General features: G+C 45.6%; 1 protein-coding gene across 1 annotated transcript in view; it reads right to left on the bottom strand.

Annotated features, from left to right (window-relative positions):
• Nucleotides 1-816: 816 nt before the first annotated feature.
• REM1 (RRAD and GEM like GTPase 1) overlaps nt 817-24,679 on the bottom strand; it is a 47,650-nt gene continuing 23,787 nt past the window's right edge. The window contains exons 4-5 of the mRNA XM_078651737.1: nt 9,312-9,516; nt 817-6,792 (exon numbers count right to left, since the gene is read on the bottom strand). Of these exons, the coding sequence (XP_078507863.1) occupies nt 6,515-6,792; nt 9,312-9,516 (483 nt within the window). The 3' untranslated portion in view covers nt 817-6,514. The remainder of the gene's footprint in view (nt 6,793-9,311; nt 9,517-24,679) is intronic.

Here is a 24,679-nt window from a genome sequence, read left to right as displayed (position 1 = left end):
AGACATTTTTCACTTTTATGAGTTCATTAGCACAAAAAGCATTATCACTTGAACCATAGGGCCTTAGATTACCCATCAAAAGCATCCCTTTTTACATGCACCTGTGTGGCGGTATCTCTCTGCGAGCACATGTACTCTGGGGACACACTAACCACACAAGGGGAGAGGCAGAAACCAGACTCTTGGAATGTCTGAAACTGCAACACACCTCCAAATCGAGTTGCAGTGTCTTGTCATTGCATTTATTTAGTGTTTATTACCCCTGACAAGGCATTGAACCGCTTTGTGGTGGGTAGCATGCTACTCCTGAACTCAAGGTTAGTGGTCAATCCAATGGTTATTGGTTATTGTTGGTTAACAATTATTTTTCTCTATTGGGATTAGCTTTCTACTTTCAAGGAAAGCATTCCATGCATTTACTCAAGTTTATTTGTGGTACAAACAACTCAACATTCTTGCAAAGTTATGTCATGGGGTTTGTGCCATAACTTTGTGTATGGATGTAAAATGGGAGAGATGTGCACACTCCAGGGATTCCAGAGACGGATGCTTTAAAGTTAGGGTGATTGGGTCCTACGGATTCTGACCACAGTCCAACGATCCCCTGGGTTGAAGTCCATGATGGCCACCACCCTCCAAAACCATTTAATTTTTTTATTTATTTTGAAGGTTTTATATAGCAATGGCTAGACCCGGAGGTATCAGAGCGCTTTACATGAGCATCAGATCGTAGTTACAGGTTACATCGGTGTTCGGGAGTCAGGGGTGAGTTCTCACACAAGACATTTGGCTCATTGATCTGTTGCAATAGGCAGAAAACTGACCTTACAGATTGAGATGTTACTTCCAAAGGTCTGTAGGTCTGAGGCAGTGTCCTTGCATAGCATACTCAGTTTTAATACTTCTCAGTCCCTTGCAGACATCCTTGGTTTGGGTAAATAATGAAAGCATCACTATTGGGGTTTGAAACCCTGTGTAAAGGATGACAAAGTCAGTAGTTTACAAAAAGAGGACATATTTAATCAAAACAACTTTACATGATTCTCCGGCACCTCTGTTCAGTAGTTGATCATGAAGTTCTGCCAATCTGGACATACACATCTCTTGGAGCATGAAGAAGGTGCTGCAGATTCAGCTCTTGGCCGGCTCATTATACAGGAAACTCAGGACCACACTGTTGAGGAGTTTCCCACCTCAGGCCCCTCCTGTCTAGGAGCAGTGACTCAGGACCAGCCTGTCCAGGGGCATTGTCTCTGGATGCTCCTGTTTAGGAATACTCATCTCAAGCCTCCACTATCTAGACGCCATTGTTTGAAACCCACCCAGTCTGTTAGATCCACACTTCAGGATCAGCCTGTTCAATGGACTCCAACCTCAAGTGCACCCTATCCAAGAGCCTCCCACCTGAGGCCTATGCTGTCCATGAGTCCCATGCCCCAAGACCATTTGAGCTGGAGCACTGGCCTCAGGGCCAGCTTGTCAGTGGCTTGTGTCTCAGGACCCTCCTGTCTAGGAGCCCCTACCTCAGGACCTTCTGTCTCAAAGTGTCCAACCCTAGTACCATCCTGTCGCTAGGCACCTGCATCAGACCTTCCTGCAGAGGAGCCACTGTTTCAGGCCCCTATTATCTGGAAGCATCAATCTCAGGCTTCTCTTATCTACATGCATTTAACCCCAGGCCCATCCTGTTGAAGAGCCTCCAGCCTCAAGCCACCCTGACCAAGAGCCTTCTGCTTCAGGCATATACCTCCTGGAAGCAACCTACCAGGTGCTATGCCTCAGGTTTACTTTTTTGAGGAGCTCTTGTCTCTGCACCTCATGTCTAGGAACCTCTTGCTCAAGCTCTTCTTGACTGTTAGCCTCCCTCCTCAGGACCAGCCTGTCCCATGGCCTCCACAGTCAGGTCCATCCTTTCAAAGAGCGTCCAACCTTAGGACCATCTGCAAGAGGAGCCTACTGCGCCAGCTCTATTCTGTCCTAAGCGTTCCACCGCCAGACCATCCTGATTCGTAGCGTTCAGCATCTGGATCATCCTTTGCTGAAGAATCTGAGCTCAACAGCTTTGTGTCACAGGTACTGTCTTGCCACGGAGCTGTTTGCCGCAGGGCCATCTTGCCTCAGAACTGTTGGCCTCAAGGACACCATGCCTTGAAGTTGCAGGCCTCTGAGCCATCCTCTCTTGGAGATGCCCAGCCTCAGAGCCGTCCACCTTGCAGCCATTGTGCATTGGTACAGCAGGCCTCAGGTCTACTCAGCTTTAAGGCCGCCAGCCTCAGGACTATCCTACCTCAAAGCCATCGGCCAATCCTGCCTCAGATCTGTCAGCTTCAGAACCATCCTGCCATGAAGCTTCAGCCTCAATATAATGCTACTTTAGAGGGTCCTACTGGAGAATACTCTGGGTCCCTCACTTAACTGGGTAACTATTTTTCAATAATTCCTTAAATTACAACATTCTCAGAGGTACAAATTATTTGTCTTGAGGCAAACATGGTTGCATTTGTGTAACCGACACGAAGTATTCTCATTAATAACCGCAAGCTCTGACTTGTAGCATTCCCAGTAATAGACCACTGCTGCCAATCTTCTCTCGTCACTGTGTCTGAAGACTGACAGCAATGAATAGCACATGGCACTTTATTAGGCCTGGGCAGTGAACTCCGCTCTGTTCGTGGAGTTTGCAGCACTTTCTGCACTCCGCAGAGCATGCGGAGGTCCGAAAACCTTCGCTTCGTGTAGATCAGTTTTTTCCTCGCTTGCCAAGGTCAAATTGACGAGCGAGGAAAACCCACCTCCTGGCAAGATTTCCCAACGCGGGTGGTTGGATTTCTGAACTAGTTGGAAAACCTTCTATTCACGTTCAGAAAAGCTGCCCCTCGATTAGAAAATCTACTTGAGCGGCAGAAAAGAAATAGCGCCCTCCTGCGCTGTGCATGGTGCAGTACGCGCTGATTTTACAGTGAATGACAAACACCCGGCACTAAAAACCAATGCGTACGGCATGACCAAACACACTCTGCCACTTGCGGAACTCCGCATAGTGCGGCAGAGTTTTTTTACGCAGGTCTCCGCAGACTCCAGGCCTACACTTTACCTGTACCATTTCACCAATCAATGTAAGAGATCACTTTACCTATAGACTGACACTAATCACTGTAACAAATCACTGCTGCTTCTAGCTGGCAACCTTCACTACAGCTCATCACTATTCCTGTACACTGCCGGCAATGAATGTCACGGATCACTTTACCTGTAACATGTCAGCAATCAATGCAACCAATCGATGTACCTGTATACTGACAACAATCGCTGTAACAAATCACTGCTGCTTCTAGCGGTCAACCTTCTTTGTAACTTCTTTGTTTCTTTGTTCTTCTCTGTTCCTGTGGACTGACAGCAATGACAGTTACAGATCCCTATTCATGTAGACTGACAGCAATGATCTAAGAGATCACCTTACCATTAGACTGTCAGCAACCACTACAACATATCACTTTCCCAGTAGACTTGCAACTACCCCTTTAGAATGTACTGCTCTTATTGACAGCATTTCTTGCAACAGATTACTGACCCTGCTGTGAGCATTGCATCTACTCTGACCACCCCCTGCAATCAGCATTGTACACATAAGTGTACTTTTACTGCTAACAGCCTTGCATATACACTGATACAAAGCTACAGGGGCAGTCCAACAACCCTGAACCAGGGACAAACAATTGATATACCCAACAAGAGGTTCAGGTAGAAGCGTGGACGGAATAATACTGTCCTTTTAAATATCTTTCCCAATATGTAATAAATTCTAACATTTTTTTGAAATCTGTATAAATTTATTCTCAATATATGATTGTATAGGCTTCTCTTCTTCCCTTCCCTCCTTTCCCCCTCGCCCTTTCTTTTCCCTGATTCTTGTAACCTTATACAATAAGTTGCAACATTTCTGTGACTTCTCTACCTGAACCTCTTGTTGCATATACACTGGGCACTGCCTGTGCTGTCAGCACTGCGTGTACACAAATAACCCCCTTGCTGTCAGCATTGCATATGCACTAAGCACTGCCCCTTCTCTCATCATTGCAAGTACACAGAACACTGCCCCCTCCATCAGCACTGCAAGTACACAGAGCACTGCCCCTGCTATCAGCACTGCATGTACACAAAGCACTGTCACTACTGCCAGCACTGCATGTACACAGAGCACTTCCCATGCTGTTGGCACTGGCATGCACACAGAGAACTGGCCCCGCTGCCCTCATTCCTTGTAACAGTTTACCGCCCTCGTAAAATTGTATCATCCACTGTATACAGAACCTTGCCTTTGATTTTAGCATTTCCTGTAAAGCTGCCAGCCTATCCTGTAGCGTGTTACTGTCCAGGTACTGACAGCACTTTCTGTAACGTGTCACTGTCTCTGTAGAGAGCCAAAAGTGCCTGTAATATGTCAATGTGTCTGCAGACGGCCAACAGTCCCTGTGACATATCAATGTGTCTGCAGACGGCCAGCAGTCCCTGTGACATATCAATGTGTCTGCAGACGGCCAGCAGTCCCTGTGACATATCAATGTGTCTGCAGACGACCAGCAGTCCCTGTGACATATCAATGTGTCTGTAGATGACCAGCAGACCCTGTGACATATCAATGTGTCTGTTGACAACCAGCAGTCCCTGTGACATATCAATGTGTCTGTTGACAACCAGCAGTCCCTGTGACATATCAATGTGTCTGCAGACGGCCAGCAGTCCCTGTGACATATCAATGTGTCTGCAGACGGCCAGCAGTTCCTGTGACATATCAATGTGTGTCAGTAGACGGCCAGCAGGCCCTGTGACATATCAACGTGTCTGTAGACGGCTAGCAGTCCCTGTGACATATCAACGTGTCTGCAGACGGCTAGCAGTCCCTGTGATATATCAACGTGTCTACAGACGGCCAGCAGTCCCTGTGATATATCAACGTGTCTGCAGACGGCCAGCAGTCCCTGTAACAGATCAATGTGTGTGTAGACGGCCAGCAGTCCCTGTGACATATCAATGTGTCTATAGACGGCCAGCAGTCCCGGTGACATGTCACTGTGTCTGTAGTTGGCCAGCAGTCCCTGTGACGTATCAATGTGTCTGTAGACGGCTAGCAGTCCCCGTGAAATATCAATGTGTCTGTAGATGGCCAGCAGTCCCTGTAACAGATCAATGTGTCTGTAGATGGCCAGCAGTACCTGTGACATATCAATGTGTCTGTAGACGGCCAGCAGTCCCTGTGACATATCAATGTGTGTCTGTAGACGGCCAGCAGTCCCTGTGACATATCAATGTGTGTCTGTAGACAGCCAGCAGTCCCTGTGACATATCAATGTGTGTCTGTAGACGGCCAGCAGTCCCTGTGACATATCAATGTGTGTGTGTAGACGGCCAGCAATCTCTGTGACATATCAATGTGTCTGTAGATGGCCAGCAGTCCCTGTGACATATCAATGTGTGTGTGTAGACGGCCAGCAGTCCCAGTGACATATCAATGTGTCTGTGTAGTCCCTGTCACAGGTAACTGTGTCTGTGGATGGCCAGAAGTCCCTGTAACAGGTCAATGTTTCTGTAGATGGCCAGCAGTCCCTGTAACTGGTTCCCATCCTATAGAATGTTACAGTTCCCTGTTAATGAGAACACTGTCCTATTGTCAGCATTTCCTGTATGAGGTCTCTGCTGATGCTGTTCACTATCTGCACCCTACATGATGGGCCATATCCCATCTCCTGCAGGTTCATGTTGCCTTTGAAACCTGGGAGCACCTTGACCACAGAGTGTTGCTATGTTACTAAGGCATAGTTACAAGTATGGTATCTTTCAGTCTCTGCACAGGCACATAGATCCTCCTTCTGTGTCTGTTTGCATAGGCACAGCTCTCAACCTTTCCATTGAGGACACCTTGGTATGGAACTGTCTTAAGCTCTAATCCCTCCACCCCCCATTCCATAAATTCAGAGCACACGCTCCAACAGTGCTCCTCAGAATCCCCCAGTATAAAGGTATAAAGGTTCTCCAAAGAGGCAACAGCCGATGAGGGCTGAATAAAATGAAAGCGTAATTCAGAAAAAAAATCCACTTGTGCCCCAGTAGATGGTGAGAAGGACATGGTGGCACCAGAGGGGGCGCTAGACCACTTTAGCAATGTCCGAGGGTCCATTTGAACACATCTCCTGAATAGAGGGAGCCTCCCAAGGAATTAGGGTCTAGGTTGAGCAGCAGAGGCCTAGCTCAAGGCAGGGGTCTTTCAAGGTTCTAGACTTGCTTCTGATGGCCCTGGCAGCTTTGCCTCATGTGTTTCACCAGTTCATAGTTCGCTCCGGCTGGCATACTTTTGAAGAAGACAGTTTGGAAGATATCTGCATCCGCAGCATCTTTTGCATAGATAGTCACTCAGTCAAAAGGCGAAGAACAAAGCGGGGATCCTGAATTTGTACCTCAGAGAAGTTTCTGGAAGGACCCTCCCAGGATATTATTTGAACATGGACATAGTGGCTGCTTAGAGGACCGAGAGGTCATGGCAGGACTTGGAGCGTACCTTCATGGCCACTTTCCTGTTGTTTCGGGCCACCAGTTTGTCCAGGAAGCGGCGCGCCTTCTTGGTGAGGCTCTCTTTGCGCCTGTAGATGGACCGGCGCTTGTCGTTGGCTTCCTTGCTGTCCTGGCGCAGACGGATCTGGCGGACAATACCCTCGAAGAGTTCGGCCACGTTGTGGTGTAGAGACGCTGAGGTCTCGATGAACTTGCAGTCAAAGACCATGGCACAGGCTCGGCCCTCTGCGGGGAAAGAGGGGAGATAAGCAGTATAAATTAATTGGATAAGAAAAAAACTTGATAAAAGGCTATGCACAAGGGAGAAACACAAGAGAGGATGGCTGGGGAGAACTTAAGGGTTTTACAGAGAAAGGTATTGAAGTCAAAGGTATGGTGGCCCGAGGCACTCAAAGACCATGAGCAGTAGGTGTAACAACTCATACCTCTGGCTTGTTTTGTGCAGCCACTTCCCATGACCACCACCCTGGATGTGCAATTGCTTGGACACGGTTTTGACTCCATTATGAGTTGCCTGTTATCACCAATACTACCATTATCAACCCATTAGTGGATGATGAAAAACCTGGAATGGGGAATAAAATGCTGCACCCAGAATTACCAGAACAGTTACTGGGATTTTTTTCTCAAATCCAGGTGCTTATCCGGTCACATATTTCATCTGCTTTATAGTTATATAGGTGGACTTTGTGACCAGATGCAGATGGTATACCAATTGTGAAATCTCCTGATAATACTGGCATGGATTCGGTACAACTTGTAAACCTGACTAGAGGCATTGCCGCCAAAACGGGGCAGAAATACAACTTTGCGCAACTTGTAATAAGATTCCTGGAAGGGGCAAAGGCCCAATGCTTGCTAGAACTTCCATAATGAAGGCTCTCACTTGGAGGGCTGAGCCATCTACTCTTTTGTATGTGTCAGGACCTGTGTCTACTGGAGGGCCGTCTAACATTGCTTTATCCGATTCCAGACCTTCCTCTCTGCCTCCAACCTGCCAGTCAACCTCTGTCAATTGTGCCCTTTTCCTACCATTTCCAGCTTTTGCTCTCACCACCTCTGTTCCTCTGCACCCAGCAGCTTTCCAACGCAACTTCTACCCCTGACTCCTTTCATCTCTGCTCTTTTCTCTGATCATCAGATTTATAACGCAGTCAATATCCTTTGTTGACTTTTCTTTTGCGATATCTTCGGTCCTGTTCTTCTAGGTCTGTTCTCTCATCTAAATTGCCCTTTGCTTTTGAATATGTGTTCCTGTAGTCTGTGTTGTTCTTTGTCTTTTTTTCTAGCTCTGCGGTTCTAGCCTTTTGAGTTTTGACTTTTATGGACCCCCACTCAGTCTCGGTCGGCAGTAGGAGTTCCTGCAGGGCGGTGACTTGGGGAGGGGGAGGGGCAGGGTGGGGGGGTAGTAATGTATGGATCACGGAGTTTAACAGGTAAGTAAACATTTAAATAAATAAAACGAATTTCGTTGCGTGCACTGCATCGCATTTGGTGATGCAGTGCGCTCAACAAAATTTGTTTTATTTATTTATATGTTTACTTACCTGACCGCGGCTGCCCCCACTTAATCATTACTGGAATCTATGGAACCCCACATTGGCGTTACTGGAAGCTGGGGACCCCGGCCTAAGCAATTTCAATGATTTGATCAACAAAACAATACACAAATGATGACATATTTTACCTAATTCACAAACAAATATAAAAAAAATCATGTTTTTTAATTTTAATGGGAAAGTAGAAGCTTTTATATGATGGTGCACAGCCATTAGTGGTTGGGCGCAGAATTGAATCACCTACACAAAGAGAAGGCATTGGCCATCAATTGATGTGTGGGGATCTTGCAAAGGTGTCTGCAGGGCTGGGTGACATTTATCAAAGACTGGAGAATCTCAATTATAGCTGAATATGGCAAACTCACATTGAAGGAACATTTGATGAAATAAGAGAAAGGGCTGTGAAGTGAAAGGATAGATAACTTTATAAAAGTGTAATCAGACATATGGACCATTGATTAACTAAAGTGGTCAAAGGCCCTTTATGCTCAACAAGCTTGGTCAGCATACATTTCAGCATCTAGGTGCATTGGCGTGCCACAGGGTGGGGTTAGAGGAAGGCTGAAATGCCCATTTTGCCAGGTGGCTAGGATTACCCATTGCGTGGCTGCAAGAATTCTCATTCTTGCTTCCCCAAGCCTGGCAGCTTCCAAACAGGCTATGAGAAGGGTGCTTCATGGCTCAAATGAATGCCCCTCATGAACTTTCTGCCATGCTCGTCTTGCACATCCGTCATACTGCAGGACATTCCAGCACAGGCAAATGTGCTCCATTAGCCTGCGCTGAAACTCAACATAGGAAAGATAGGGAGCAGCAGCACCTCCTGAAACTGCACTGTAGAGGGCTGGGACACACAGACAGGCAAGGATGGATCCAATGTTGCAAGACCCTATATGAACTGTCAAAAAGGTGGGCGCCTGCTTGATGGTGGTGAAGAAGGAGAGAGTACAGGGGGTGAGAGTGGATTTGGTATTTTTATGTTATTAGGACCCTAGATTGTGAATTGGTTTTAGTATCTATCCTGCACAGGTACATAAATGGAAAAGCTTGGGCTTGGCCTGAAGAAGGTGCATTGAAGATTTAGCGAGACCCTGGAAATGGCCGAAACATGGCAAAGCAGACCTAAGAGTTTGGTACACATGGCCGGGGCGAGTCCATTCGACCCCAGGGGCAGACCACACTCACCTTCCACAGAGACCTCCCGGCTTCGAACCAGGTCAGTCTTGTTCCCCACCAGGATGATGGGAATGTCCTCTGATTGGCGTATCCGCCTCAGCTGGATACGGAGCTCTGAGGCGCTCTCGAAGCTGGCCCGGTCTGTGACCGAGTACACCAGGAGGTACGCATTCCCAGCCTGCATACTCCAAGACACTTCGTCCATCTCGGCAGACTGGAGAGAGGGAAGAGACCAAAGAGAGGGTCACCATTAAAAATAGGTAACACATATCTAAATTGGCATTTATTCACTGTTCCCAGTCAACAAACATGTGAAATTTGAAACACTAAGCTAGCGGCACTTTTGTGCCGCCAGAGCATCACTTTTTTTACTCTCCGCTGTCGCAATGTGCCGCAGCATACTTGCAGGACCCCATGGCTTGTCATTGCCATGTAAATATGTGCCTCTTACGCAGAACACTGTGTGAAAGGGGCATTCCAAGGGTGTTGATGTGGGTGTTCTCACGCAACACCCATGGAATGTGAAGCAATCCCAGATTTATGAGGCATCGTAAACCTGGAAACGCGTCTGTTTTCCATGCCTCCCCAGGCAAGGGTTTAGGAGTGGTGCAAAGAGGAGAAATACTTTTATTTCCCCTTGTTTTTTCCTTTTTCTATGCATGCTGCATTCTGCAGCTTGCATAGAAAGAGGAAAATGCCATCAATGATTGTTTTTGTGCAGGAAGGTGTCACTTCCTGCACAAATACAATCATCCCCACAACGCAGGCATCCTTGCAACATGATTCAAGGGGGCCTGCATTGGCACTCGGCTGCTGTTTGTGCACCAGGGGAGAAGGACAGGAATGAGCTGTATCGTGTGGATACGGCACATTCCTGCCCTTTTCTTTAGAAGCTCGGCAGTGCAGCAGGAAGGCCTGCTGCGTTGCTGTGTGTCAAAGGCTTGTAAATGAGGCCCTAAAAGTGCAGTAAGCAAACGTCACATGTTGACTGGGTTTTTGTGGTGTCTTTTAATGTTGTCTTTGTTCCATCCAAGTTATATAGACTGCTGAGCAGTTTGCCAGGGCCGGTTTCTGTTCCCAGTCCGGCCCTGATGGACAGATGGCTTTTTTTTTTTTTACTGTCCATTTAGGGACATTAAAAAAGCGAAAAAGTCCCCCACGCCGTGAGGAAAAAACTGGGGAGTCATTGTTTTATTTTTCAAAAACTAACTCTCACTTTGGAGCTTGTTTTGGAAAAAAATTTAAAAACTGGAAAAGTTTGACGGCCAGCCGTCATGTTGGATGTTCCTGATCCCCAAAAAATGAACAAGTTAAAACCCCATAGTGAAATCAGGATGTCAAGAAAAACCGATGCACACATAGCAGACCCGACTAAGGGCCCACAGACCCATCAAGCCAAGATTGCATTTGTTTGGGGGGGTATCACAAGCTGTGCCCCTGCACAGAAAACAGAGAGACAAAGCAGAAACATCAAAGGCAGCAGCAGTGCAAACTTACGTCTGAGAGAGACACCCAGAAAACAGAGAGCAAAAGCAGCAATGCAAGCTTCATGTAGAGAGAGACAAACTGAAATCAGATAGAGAGGAAAAGGTACAGCACAGACAGCAGTAATGCATGCTTTCCTAAGTTAGATACAAAAAGATACAGGCAGCCTCAGTTTCCAGCAGGCACACACAGAACAGGTGTATACGCGCAGAAGAAGTGCAAACCTCCCTCATACACAGAGCCAATACCTCACATGCATCAGCAGTGCAAGCTTCCCTCACACACTGCAACTGGTAAATCACAGGCAACAGCAATGCAAGATTTGTTCACACGTAAATGAAGCACAGCATTGCCAGCAGTAGCAGCAGCAGTGCAGGCTACGCTCAACAGCAGAGTAAACTTCCCTCACAGAGTAGGCGCAGCAGCAGTACACACATCCCTCACATACACAGACCAGGTAGATCACAGGCGGCAGCAGTTCAATCCTTCCTCACACAGAACAGGTACACTACCGGACGAGCAGTGCAGTGATACAGAGTTATTATCAGAGGCAGCTCCTCCATTTGAGCGGAGGAGCACTGCCCCTCAAGTCCCAGACCTGAAAAATAAAATGGTAATAAGTTTATTTATTACCATTTTATTTTTCAGCAATCCATTCTGGACTAAGTGTCGAGATGGGATGGGGCCATTGCTGCCGAGTGGCAGCAGCAGGGAGCTGTACGCTTTAAAATGCGCATGTCTCTTTGGCCGGCCATTTTGTCACGGCCAGCCAGACATGCGCATTTTAAAGTTCTCTAACCTAGCTGTCCTAGACAGTTGGGTTACAGAAAGCGCAGGCCTCCAGTGCTCTTAGGAATGTTAAGAGAGCCCTCTGTATCCAATCCTGGTGCTGCTCTCATGCTGTGAGAGCAGCACCAAGATTGGGTAGTTCAGTTTCTTGCTACCGGAGGTACCAGAGGACACCCGAGGGTGTAGGACCTAGCGCTACAAGTTAGGTAAGTCTATTTTGTTAATTAATTTTGTGCCCCTGCCCTACCGCCCTCGGTCCAAGCCAGCCACCACTGGTTATTTTGTAGGAGACGGAATTGTTTGTTCTCAAAATCATGCAACCTCAGCCCTGTGGATTTCAAGTGGGATCCAAGACTCATCCATTGTAAGCCACAGTCACCACTTCTGTTATTGTTATCCAGACTGGCTTCTAAACCTACCCACAGATCATTTCCGTTTGGCGTTGCTTGGTGCGCAGAACAATACCACCGCTTGTGCCCTATAGAGACAAACACCCCCTAGGCGCGGTGTCTGTCCCTCTGGGAACAACCACCCGGTGCTGGGTCAATCAATAGTTTCCAGAATGGGAGTCTCTGCCCTGGGGCTGTGTTTGATTGGTCGGATGGTCAATCTATTGTCATCTTGTCCAATCACGGGCTACGGCTCAGTGCATTGATTCGAGCACGGCCACAGGGAGGGACATGAAAACTAGAAGTATGCTTATTAGGGCATGGTTGGGAGATATAGGCAAAGGAATACAACAAAAACAAATGCAGATAGAAGCCTGATACAGTAAGAGAGGAGTTTCCCAGGCCTCACACCCTCACATATTCTACCACAGAGTGACTCTCCAGGTTATGATGTTTCTACACACCTGGGCTATAGGAGCACATGCTCTGAGGAGCATCTTTGCTGAGGTCTCTCAATTCAATGACTAAGGAACATGGGGCAAAGAAAGTGGCTGACTTGCGTTTTGAAGTTCTTGGCTTTTTAAGGAAAAAATCGGCTCACATTTGTTTCTGATAGAGGAAAATGCCCTCTTTGAATGCTTAGATTCTTCTCGTGCAAACAGTGTGGTGTGAAATGACTGTGAGACCCAGGCCTGACTTTCAAAGAGTTGTACATCAGAATATTGAGTACAAAAATATCTACCTACCAAAATTAACAGGTAGATTCATCAACGAAAAATCGGCTCGCAAAGGGCCAGATTCTCAGAATCTGGCCCTTTGACGCGCAATTTTTGCATTTGGGATTCATCATCCCAAATGCAAAAATCGCTAATAGCGAAATCGCATATTTGCCATTAATTGCATTTAAGGAATCTCTATTTGAGATTCCTTAAATGCAATTCATTAACCATTTATTTGTTGCGAATTCGCTATTACTGGCCGCTATTTACCACGAATTGTAACTTCGTGGTAAATAGCGAAATACTTAGAAAAATGCACTTCAGTGCATTTTTCTAAGTTGCATGTTACACACACACATGTCCTTTGGCCATGTGTGTGCGCAACACATGTGTACATTTTCTTTTCAGGGGTGCTACAGGGTGTCCTTTGGACACCCCTGGCACCCTCGAAATCGCATCCTTATTTGCGATTAGCAATTTGCTAATCGCAAATAAGGAAGGTGTAGGAATCGCAATTTTATTTGCAATTCCTACATGAATCCCGTTTTGCATGCCCTTAATAGCGATTCCTTATGAATCGCTATTACAGACTCGCAAAACGGGACTTTGATGAATCAGGCTGTATGTGGCCGAAATATCGACTGCCCCAATATAATGAAGGTTGTCAAACGTAGGTTAGTGCAGATTTACTATTCTTAAAAACAAATCTATGAACCTTGAACATTTTTATGTAACCAAGGCAGTTAGGAATAGTAGAACTATACTTACCTATTTGTAATATTTTGCCCATAATATTTTGGCAGGTCAATATTAATATTGCACTTGTCTGGGAGAAAACCCTCGGTCCATGTATTAGAAAGCGAGGGCAAGATGAATGGGCCAGGGGATACTGTTCCCACCAAGCACTTTTTTTCCTTTTCCGGGAGCCTTTGTTTAAAGTATTCCTCGCAAAAACTGCATTCAAACCCAAAAACAAAATAGGAGCTGAACGACTAATGTGGGGTTCCATGCAGCATATTTCTAGCTCTCTCAAGGAGGTGCACTGTGGTAGGATCACAAATTCTTATAACTCCAGGATGAAGGAAAAGCAGCAACTCAAAAATCTTGGACAGTGGTTCTCAACCTGTGGTCCAGGGGCCACTGGGAGTCCATGAAGCCTACTCAGGGTGTCTGTGACGGCTTAGAAAATTAAATAATATTAAGTATATATAAATAAAAGAAGCAAAATGTAAAGCTGAACACCTTTAAACATTGTGTAGAGGTAAAGGAATTTGAATGATATGCTAAACTTTAAGTAGTAACATATTATTTTGTGGGATCAATGCAAGTGCATCAAGAAGAATATAGCATGGGCAATGAGTGGCCTTAATTCAATTTAGAATATATCCAACCTTCTCTTAAAATTAAAAAAAAATATATATATATATATATATTTGTTTGTGAAATAAATAAAATATCTCACCATTTGTGTATTTGTTTGATGAATGCCTGTTTCTGTATTTTTAGGGCGTTGTTTTGAGGTTCAAATCACCAAAATGCTTAGTCCAGGGTCCCCGGCTTCCAGTAATGACTTAGGGGCCGATTAGGATGGCGAACGGACTTGCGTCCGTCCGCCACCCCTGAGTTGGAGGGACCGTCCGCATGGGCAGCGGCGGTCCCTCCATAGCAATTAGGATGTGACCGCCACCCTGGCGGTCACATCCTGTATGTTTTACATTGCGGCGGATGCTGCTTGAAGCAGCATCTGCCGCAATGCAAAAAACGAAAGGTGTGCATTTGCATGCACAAAGCGGCAGGCACCGCGCGGTGCCTGCCGCTTCGTGCACGCAAGGGCAGGGGGGTACCATAGGTACCCCCCATGTGCACCCCCCACGCAACCTTCACCCAGGGGGCCCGCAACGGGCCCCCAAAGTGACTGTCCGTATGCTTTTCCACGGCGGAAAAGCCGCCGCGGAAAAGCATGACTCACCCTGCATCCTAATATGGCTGGCGGTGTCTGATAGACACCGCCAGCCATGTTATTGCTTTTCCGCCGTGGTCGCCTTCCGACCGCGGCGGAAAAGCGGCGGACGGATTGTGAGACCCACCAGCCATCCTGATTTGGCGGTGGGTCTTTCAGGCCTCCTCGGCGGATTTCCCGCATACTCCGGGCCGGCGGTGGCTTCCGCCGGCCCGGAGTATGCGGGAAATCCGCCATCCTAATGACCCCCTAAGTGCGGGTCCCTGGATTCCGATAATGATTCAGGGGGGTCCCCAGGTTCCTGTTATGATTAAATGGGGGTCCACAGGATTCAAATGGTTAAGAACCACTGATCCAGGAAATGAACCCTGCACAGCACTAATTTGATTCACACCTAATTTGCGGATTTCAGGGGATTTAGGCAATTTTTCCCACTTTTCCCGCTAAATGTCCGATATAAGTTAGAGCTTTTTGAAATCAAAGATAAAGCCCTAGTTCCTCGTCATGGGGCAGTAATTATCACACGGAATAGTGAGTATGTCAGGGGTGCTTGTACTGTCAGGTTCTGGCAATCTGTAAAATCACAAGTTAATCCACTATATATCCTTATATAATAGGGAATAACATGGGAATTGGTGTTTCTGTAAACCACTAAGTTTTAATAAGCCCTTCAGGTGTGATCCGATGGATTTGTCCCTTGAAAAAAAGTTATGCACTACCACGCCTGGCAATACCATGTGTGGTAACGCCACACCACTTGTAATCCTGATTTGGCTGTTTTGGACCAAAATGGGATTACAGGGCAATTCTGAATGGTGGCCTTACTAACTATACTAAAGAATGGCAGGTTTTGTTCCACTACAACTCATCAAAAGCCAAGTTTAGAAGTCCACACTTCTTTTAATATGAGATGTGCTTCTTTTCTTATGGCACCTTCAATTTCAGATTTACTCTGTGTTCAACCCCTTTATGGCTCTGGATGAATCACCTTCCATCAAGAAATGGCCAGCAGAACAGTACTGTACATACCATATTTACTACGTTTGTGCCTCTACAGAAGGCACACAATTTAATACATCAGAACTTAAAAAGAGATGCAACATATTTAGAATTTGTAAGATATTGGGTTACTGTTAGAGGGGGGTGAAAGCCCCACTTAGGCAACAACCATAATTCTTGTCAAGGTGAGTTAGTAAATGTGAATGTTTTCAGTTATCTAAACCATAACAATTTAACAAGCATATATAGAAACAAGATACAAACTTAAATGTGATAATAAAACCACACTGCATATGACACATCTGTGCCAAATGAGTCCCGAACCTACTTTCTATAAGGAACGTTTTAGTAATCCTCTGCTACTCAGGGATAGTTATAGTAACTGTACCATTATTCACACAAAAAAGTGCATAAGGATAAAAAAAAGACAGCATCATATAGAGGCAACTTAATAAAGTGCAATGTGCGATGGTAAGAATAACAATGACAATGACTTTATTCATTAAAAATACAAAAAAAATGGTTAAAGATTTTAGCCACAAGATAGAAATACGGCATTATCTAACGGAAGCGCTCTTATCTTGTAAGCAGCATTGATAAACTTCAAAAACGTAACAGTAACTGTGCATTGTCCTCACTCAAACACATTTGTATCGCTGTTTAACACTGCCTTAATCCTAAATAAATATAGGTTTTTAGCTGAAAGACTCTTCAAGCCACTACAGCGGCACAATATGTGCGACAACGATTCTTGCTTGTAGTCACACAGTCTGCAATTTACGGCAACAGACCTTTTCAAACGCCGATACTTATAGGCATTTAATGGTATTATTCCACCCATTAGGTCTTTTTTCTGAGCAAGGCTCAGAGGGCTGGATAAGTACAGTACCTTCCCGGTAGATGGATAAAAGTTTGCAGACATATCTGAATGGGCCTTCAGTTCCAAGTCATGTTGATCATCCACAAAAGATATTGCATTTGCGTTCTTTACAAATATTATAGCAACAAGGATTTGGAGGCAAATTTAAGGCCCAGATTTCTTGCAAATCTAAAAATTCAATTGAGTCTCTCGTGTAGGTCTTTTATTGGAACTTTTTATCCTGCATGCTCAACCATATCAGTTCCCTACGCATTCCACTCAGGACTGCCTTTAAGTTTGCATAATGGCCTAGAAACACAGCTTTTGCCATAATCAATTGCTTGTATAGGCTGAACTCAAGTTGATTTTGAGATGATGGAGTGGCCAGGCATGGCCGGCACAGTTAAGAGTGGTGAGGAGGGGTGGGGTGGGGGAGGGAGTCGACAGGATAGGTAAAGTGAAATTACAAAAATAATCAAACCACTTACATTGTGCTTGTGGCATCGCGGAGTCGGTGATGCGGCAAGCACAAGATAAGTGTTTTTTTGTTTTTTTAATTTTACCTAATCCATCGTCTATCAACTCCCCCCTACCCCGCTTACCCCCGCCCGCTCCACTGCTCTTACCTGTGCCGGCCGTGCATTGGAGTGGGGTCTGGCAGCTGGAATAATCTTCTGCAGAACCGGCATTGAGTGTTGTCCAGCCAAGCGGTTAGACGGTCCTTAAATACCAGCATGCCATATGTCAATGTTGGCAAAAGCTTGGCATCAATGACACAGCACATTGCTTTTAACTCCAGTCCTCCCAGATTTTTTAACATTTTTTTAAACTGATGTTAAAGAACATAGACACACCTTCCAATGCCAAGAGCTGTGCTTGGTTATGCTGCACTAGTTAAAATGAATTCCCAGGGACTTCATGCTTGACACTTGCTCTAATTTCACCTGGTCTAAGTAAAATCTGGCCTTGTTGATGATTTTATTTTTGCAAACCATCATTTTAGATTTTGAGGAATTAATTGAGGTATTATTTAAATTTTAATAAATGGCCAGTGCATCCAGGGATCGTTGCATACCGAAAGCGGTATGGTCGAATACTGTACTGTCGAATACTGTAAACATTAGAGATGGTCTCCTCCTAACTAGGACAGACATGCTCATAATTTGCCTAGGGCACTATTTATCTCCCAAATATAGGTTGGACAGCAGGGGTGCCAAAATGCACCCCAGCTTTAGCCCTTGATTTGTCAAAAACTTTTTTGATGTTACTCTATTGAACGTAACTTTAACTTTAACCCAGGTCTTTACATATAGGCTCATAAAAGCTCTTTCTTAGAAGGATGGCAGGGATATCCCAATTATGAAGCTTCTGCCAGACCCTAGCTCTGTCCACACTATTGAATGCAGTGGTGAAATCGATAAATGCTGCATAGAGTGGTGGAGCATTATTCTTTGTTGAGGCTTCGATCAAGGAGGAAAGAATAACCACATTTTCCTCAGTGCCATTCTCATGTCTAAACCCTGATTGTGTGATGGGAATTAATGCTCTCGATGTGGCCCATTTTTCTAGTTCCAAGTTTAGAACTTTGGGAAAACACTTGCCGTCCACATCAAGAAGTGCAATCAGTCTAAAGTTGGCCAGCGGATTTATTGGGCCTTTTTCATGTACAGAGTTTAATATTGAAGATCTCTAGCTGTCTGGGACATCATTTGTCAAAATACGATGCTTAGACAGTGGACTTAATAGAGTTGCCCGTTCTCCTTTTTCTGTTTTAAACATACTGGCTGACACACGTTTGGCCTGGGGGCACCAGCAAAGCAAAATGAAGCAATTATTGAACTTGTTCGTTTACATTGTAGTTGTTATCATTACATTGCTTCAGAATTTCCATACATTGTTTGACACCTATTGCACCCTTGGGCTCCACAAGCTCTCCTTCATCCCTTAGGACATACAGGTTTGTTACATAGTTGGCCCATTTTGCTACAGAGATCCTGTGTGTCAAGAGCTGTTATTTACATTTTACTGTTTCTGCCCCAACCATCAAAACTTATTTGAATTCCTAAGTTTTGTGGCTTCAAAGTTCCGTCCACAGTTTTTCCTCAATTTGCCTGTGAATTTCCCAGATCTTGGATCTATAGGCCTTTCTCGCATTCCGGATGTCATAGATTAGTGATCAATAGCCTCTTCTCAGAAGGCCATTCAAGTCTTGCTTGAGAGTTCTTAGTTCAGATGAAGATTTCAAAAGTTGCCCCCTCTCGAGTTCAGTGGGACACAGTTTTCTTGAAAATTGGTTTAATATGGTTTGACCATTGCTGCAGGGTTGGTGCCCAGTTATTTGTCCATGATTGAAGAAATTTCTTGAGTTCCACTGTCTTTTGTGCAGGCATCTCATTAGACCATTTCATTCTACGTAGACCACTTACTTCCTCCTGTTCGTCAATTGTTTTTATTTGGGTTAACCTGAGCGTGATCATGGAGAGGGTGCAGATCAACATTGCATGGTCGCTAATCAGACTGGGGTGCTCTCGAAACTTGCACACATAGTTGTAGTATTGAGTAGCAACTCAAATATAATCAAGCACTGATGAATTTGTCAGGGTGAACCACAAAAGTCACTAAATTCGCCTGTGCCTAATCCTCTGGTATCCTGGCACAAAAGCAATTAGGCTTAACTTAGAGGTTATGTGTAAAGTAATTATGCAGCACACAAACAATAATAAAGTGAAAACACAGCAGAAGAAAAATCACAACCCAATCTAGAAAAATTGAGTAAATGTTAATAAATAAAATGATACCAGAGTGGCACAAAAACAATCAGTAGAACTGGAGGCACGCAATTTAAAAGATTTTAGTGAAATAGTGCCTAAAAGCACCATGCACCACTCACTGTCATCTGGTCACGGTAGGCTTGGGGAAAGTTACATGTTTAGGCTAAACGTGATGAAAAGTAGGTCTGATACAGGGACCAGGTTAGTCCCACTGAAAAGTTACTTTCTCAGTCTGGCGTGAAGTGTTCTGTTTGCATTGGAGGAGGTCACGAGGAGGAGGCTGAGCGTAATGGGTGGTCATCACTGTAGCACAAAGAGCAGGTCAGGCATCGCATATGGTCATCGATGTAGCTCGAAAAGCCTGCCAAGCCACGGGCGGCCATTGCTATAGGTTTACATTGGCGGTCATCATTGGCTGTGATTGCTGTAGCAGTTGCTGGACACTGCAGACTGTCATTGTCAGCACGAAGAGCAGGTTTCACCGAGCTATGCATTGGCAGTCGTTACCGATGGCAGAGATTTGGTGTGATTGGGCCATTTGCGGTCCCAAGGAACCCAAACTTCAGGATTTCCACTTGATGCCAGCCAAGGATGCAGGACCTGTGGAGGCACCTCCTGGGCATCAGGGACACACTCCAGCAGAGTCCAGCAGGGATAAGGCAGGCCCAGTTGCAGCAGATCAGCTAGGCAGTTTCAGGGAGACCTCTGATGCGTGTTGTGTTCCTGTCGCCCACACAGGAAGTCAGCCAACTGACTTTCATAGTCACTCTGGTTAACCTGAGAGGAAGGCAAGCAGGTCTAATCTTCTTTCTCGGACAGCAAGGCAGTAATAAAAAAAAAATGAAAATGTCATGGTACTTATAGAGCGCACTGTCACCGGACGGTCACCTTGCGGTGTCGCCTATTCGGCTTCCTGGCGCTGATACTCATACCGCTGTAGAACCCCTCCTGGCTTTCCCTGTGAAGTGTCCACTCCTGGGCACCCCCAGGGTGAAGCCAGGCATCCTTAGCGCTGTTGGGGCCGGTGTGGAGGCTAAGCAAGCTATTGCCCAGAGTTGCAGCGTGGGGCCCGTGATTAGAATAGGCACCGAGGCGAGAATTAACAGGTCCGAGGAAATTTGAGCCCGAGGCCCAGCTGAGGCGGGAATTGAATCCTGGTCCCTGGCCAGAACTCTGCATCAGGGTCTGCCGCTCTAACCATTGAGCCACACTCCTCCACTCCAAGCACCTGGGCAGTCCTTTTTCTGCAACTTTCACAGGTCCAGGAGTGGTTCTGGGAGTTCACTATTTACATCTGGTGCCAGCCTTTGTGTGTGTGGGGGGGGCTCACTCTTCTATCCCCAAATCTGGTTCTGAAACATTCTTCCCCTTCCCCTGTCAAGGCTTCAAACTGTCGGGAGGGGACAAAGGATGGGCAGGCATGGTGTCAGATTAATTTCTGTGGGCAGGTGGCAACGCTCTGAAGTGCAAAAGGGGCTGGTTATAGTCTCTCCCCAATCATCCTTCCATGATGGCCCATCCTATTTAAATCCAAGTCCCTTTGTGTTACTGTCTGGAAGCAATGCACAGACCCTAACATGAGAGCCATTCTCAGGCTTGTGACCCATGACACAAATGGTTGGGACAAGATAATGCTAACTTTCTAAAAGTGGCATATTCAGAATTGTAACTTTAAACCTGACTTCACCATTAAAGAGGATTTAAAATTAAAATTAATTCGAGTGTAGACAGCATATCTCTATCTTCTCCCAATCCAAAATTAGCAGTTATTAAATGTAATAAGGTAACTCAATGTTAGTCAATGGGCGAGATAGGCGTTACAACAGTGAAAAACAACTTTAGGAGTTTTTCACTGCAAGGACCTATAAAACGTAAGTACACATGTCCTACTTATTAAATACAATGCACCCTGCCCTATGAACCTTTAGAGCCCACCTTAGGGGTGACTTATAAGTATTAAAAGGAAAGTTTAGGCCTGGCAAAAAGTTAATTTTGCCAGCTCGAAACAGCAGTTTATAGCTGCACTACAGGCTGTAGTGGCAGGCCTGAGACATATTTTAAAAGGCTACTTTAGTGGGGGCACAGTGAGTGCTGAAGGCTCTCTAGTAGCATTTAATTTAGAACCCCTGTGTACATTTAGTACCATGTTCTAGGGACTCACATGTAATTTAAATGTACCAAGCAGGACAATGCCAATTTTACCATGATTTATGGAGAGAGCACACACACTTTACAACTGTGAACAAGGAAAAAGTGCACAGAGTCCTAATGCCAACAAACACAGGATCAGTTACAGAAGTTAAAAATGTGAAGGTGACCATGCAAAAAGGGCCACGTGCAACAGAATTCTTCAACATTCTGAGCTCCCTCATGAAAAACTGATGCTTTGAGAACAGTATCTGTCATGTAAGCATGAATTTGCAAGAATAGAGAAAGAGAACATTTCAGTGACAAAGAAGCAACCATTTGTTTCACCCAGATTCAAAGTACAAGTACCATCACTGTTGCCAGCTCTGTAAAATAAATCCTTTGTTTTATATCTTTGCACCCTGTGGAGTGTAGTGTCTGTTAGGAATAAATATAACTTTGTTTGGATTGTTCCCTGGTTCTTGCGCTGTTTGTATATTCTATGTTATACACAAAGTTTGCAGATACATAACATTGTGTAAATTGGCCTTCATTTTTATGTAGCTCAAAGACAGGAATATAAACCAAAGTTCAGCACTACAGGCTAGCTCTGTATTCTTGCAATGAGAATGCACTGGCTGCAAGGGGCAAGAAAGACAGTTTGGGCTCCAGGGATCCTACAGCTTGTAAACTTGAGATCGCTTAACTTGACCAATGTATGAGGATTCCTTCGGCTATGAGAGTGACCCCTCCTACACACGCTTATTGGAAGTGATGTTTGATGGGACAAAAGTCTGCAGCGATGAGTTGCTGCTCTCCCAACCAGCATGTGTATAGATCCCATGTTGATTTTTACCTCAGTTTTTGCTCTCCCTTACATTGCTATGGGCTGACTATCTATGTGTTTGGTGTAAATCTTTTTACTGTGCCTCTAGGCACAAACTCTCCCCACTAGATAAACACATGCAGCCCTATAAAAGGGCTATTTATTTCCTCTGAGTGGTGAGATGTGTCTGATGAAGTAGCCCCTTATTGAAGTAGGGGGCTGCTTAAGTTTTATACCCCCAAGCCAGAATGCATATGAGAACCCTCCTCACATATCATCTGATATGTTTTTGAGCTGGGGATGGAATGCAAGTCTTGCTAAAGCAGAGGTCAGCACTTCTTGAGAGAATATCTGAAAATGAGCCCAATTTACTAATTGGCTGTTCACCAAGAGTCCTAATGGTGGCTGGGACCTTACACAGTTCCCCAGAAGACTGAATAAATAAAGTCAGCTTTAAATAAGGGCCTGTGTCACTCGTTACTACCTTTTCCTGGATGACTGAGGTGCGTGCTGCCCGTCGCCTCAAGGCTGGGGCCAGGTTTAAAGGTATCAACTGAGTGCCCTGCTCCTGTGCCCATTTGCCAGCCTAACTTTAATTTTAATTTAATTTTTAATTTTACTGAATTTTATATAGCACGAACAAGGTATCAGAGTGCTTTACATAGCACCAGTTGCATTACATGAGGACACATTCATTTTTGTTGGGCACGGGGAGATTAAGTGATTTGCCCAGAATCACAGGATGTTCAGCGTCATTGCCGAGACTCGATCCCAGTTCCCCAGCTTCGAGGTCGACCGCCCTAGCCGTTAGACCAACTCCTCTCCCCGACGTTGTTTCTCTGACAACAGGAGTGTCCTGACCAGTGAATGTCCTGGCGATGGCCCCACAGATGGTCCTGAAAACCCTGGTTTTGCCCCTAAGAGACACCCTTGAAAACCACAGGACCTTGATGGCCAGTAGATGCACACTTGAACCCCAACCCACAATGATGAGACTATAGCTTGGGGAAACTCACTTCTTAGTGCATCAAGGCAATTATGTTTCTTCAAGAGAACATCCCACATGCATGTTCCTCCAAGCCTCTGCAACACAGATCAATGTGCATGGGCTAACTTAATTCTTGGCTTGCGTTCTTGGGTACCTATTAATTGTTCTACGTGAAACTTTGTGACCCCTTTATAGCACATTGCCAGCTGTGTCGTATCCATCAAACATCTGGCCCTTCCCCCGGATGTAGAGGTCAAAAACCTTGGCAGTGGCTTATAATGCAAGAACTGTGTGGCGCAGAGTGCTTGTCCCCTCTTGGGATCAAGCGCCTTAACTGGAACCATATGAAATCTTAAATCAATTCCCTTGGGACCCCAAGTATAAGGTAGGGCTGTATGTCCCAATGTAAGTCCTGAAATCATGACCTTGCACAGTCAAACTGTCAGGATCCTTCGATCCTGCCAGTGGATGTCGCGACTTGAGAACATTCTGTGAGCCTGCTACTATCGTATACACTAGTTTGGAACCGGTGCTGCACTTCAGAGTTCAATCAAAGACTCTCTAAACTCCCTTGGAAATCAGATCTACTCCTGATTCCTTTTCAGGGATTACTTATTAATCACTAATGCATTGTGGTATTCGTATGCTTTACCTGAGCCCGAGCATGAGCGCTGGAGAGGAGACTTTTGGTGAATCTTATTATACTTGGAACTCTGTCTTACCACTTCCAGCAGGCCCTTCTGCTCCCCTGCATGGATTCCTGTTGTATTATGAAGAAGGATCCGATTCATGTTCCACTCTGGATTTTAGATCTGCCTTTTGGTTGTTTCCTGGCACTCTTTTAGTCATGGAGAGCTGGAGGAGGGACTTTGACTGCTTTCACCTGAACCGTGCTGCAGCCAGCTCACACCTGTTCTGAATTCCAGTCACCCTGTATGACTGTGAGCTGGGAGGAGGTATTTAAGCCTGGCTTCTGTATTCAGATGTTTTGCTTCAACAGCCATTGCTGGAGGCTCCTGCATGCTTCTCCAGTTGCCTGCACTGCTGAATCCTTGAAACCTTGAGAAGAGTTCCTGATTCTGGTTACTGCATTTACCAGTGTCCTGCATTCCTCTGGCTGCCCTTAGCCATTGTTCTTTATGTGGGCTCCTTTATTCTTAGTCTCACCTTTTTTCAGCCTGTTAGAAGGGGACCCAGAGGGTCGGCCGAGTACTGGGGGAGAGGCCTCCGATGAGGGCCGTCTCCGGCGATCGTACAGACAGGTCACTTCCCTCCCCACAGATAGACACCACACAAGGATAAGATCAACACTTTATATAGGGTTCTTGCGGCAAGGTTATCAGCGATACAGGAGATACCGGACTCGAGGGACCTCTCAATTCTAGTCTCTGTAGGAAAAGGGGGGTAGCGGGACAGTCTTGGTACCGGGTCGGTACAGGAGGTGGCCGGAAGGGAGCTCACAATC

Source organism: Lissotriton helveticus, chromosome 7 (genome assembly GCF_964261635.1).
Source record: "Lissotriton helveticus chromosome 7, aLisHel1.1, whole genome shotgun sequence".
Classification (NCBI taxonomy): domain Eukaryota; kingdom Metazoa; phylum Chordata; class Amphibia; order Caudata; family Salamandridae; genus Lissotriton; species Lissotriton helveticus.
Note: the sequence above shows the minus strand (reverse complement) of the source record. Positions and strands in the feature narration are given on the sequence as shown.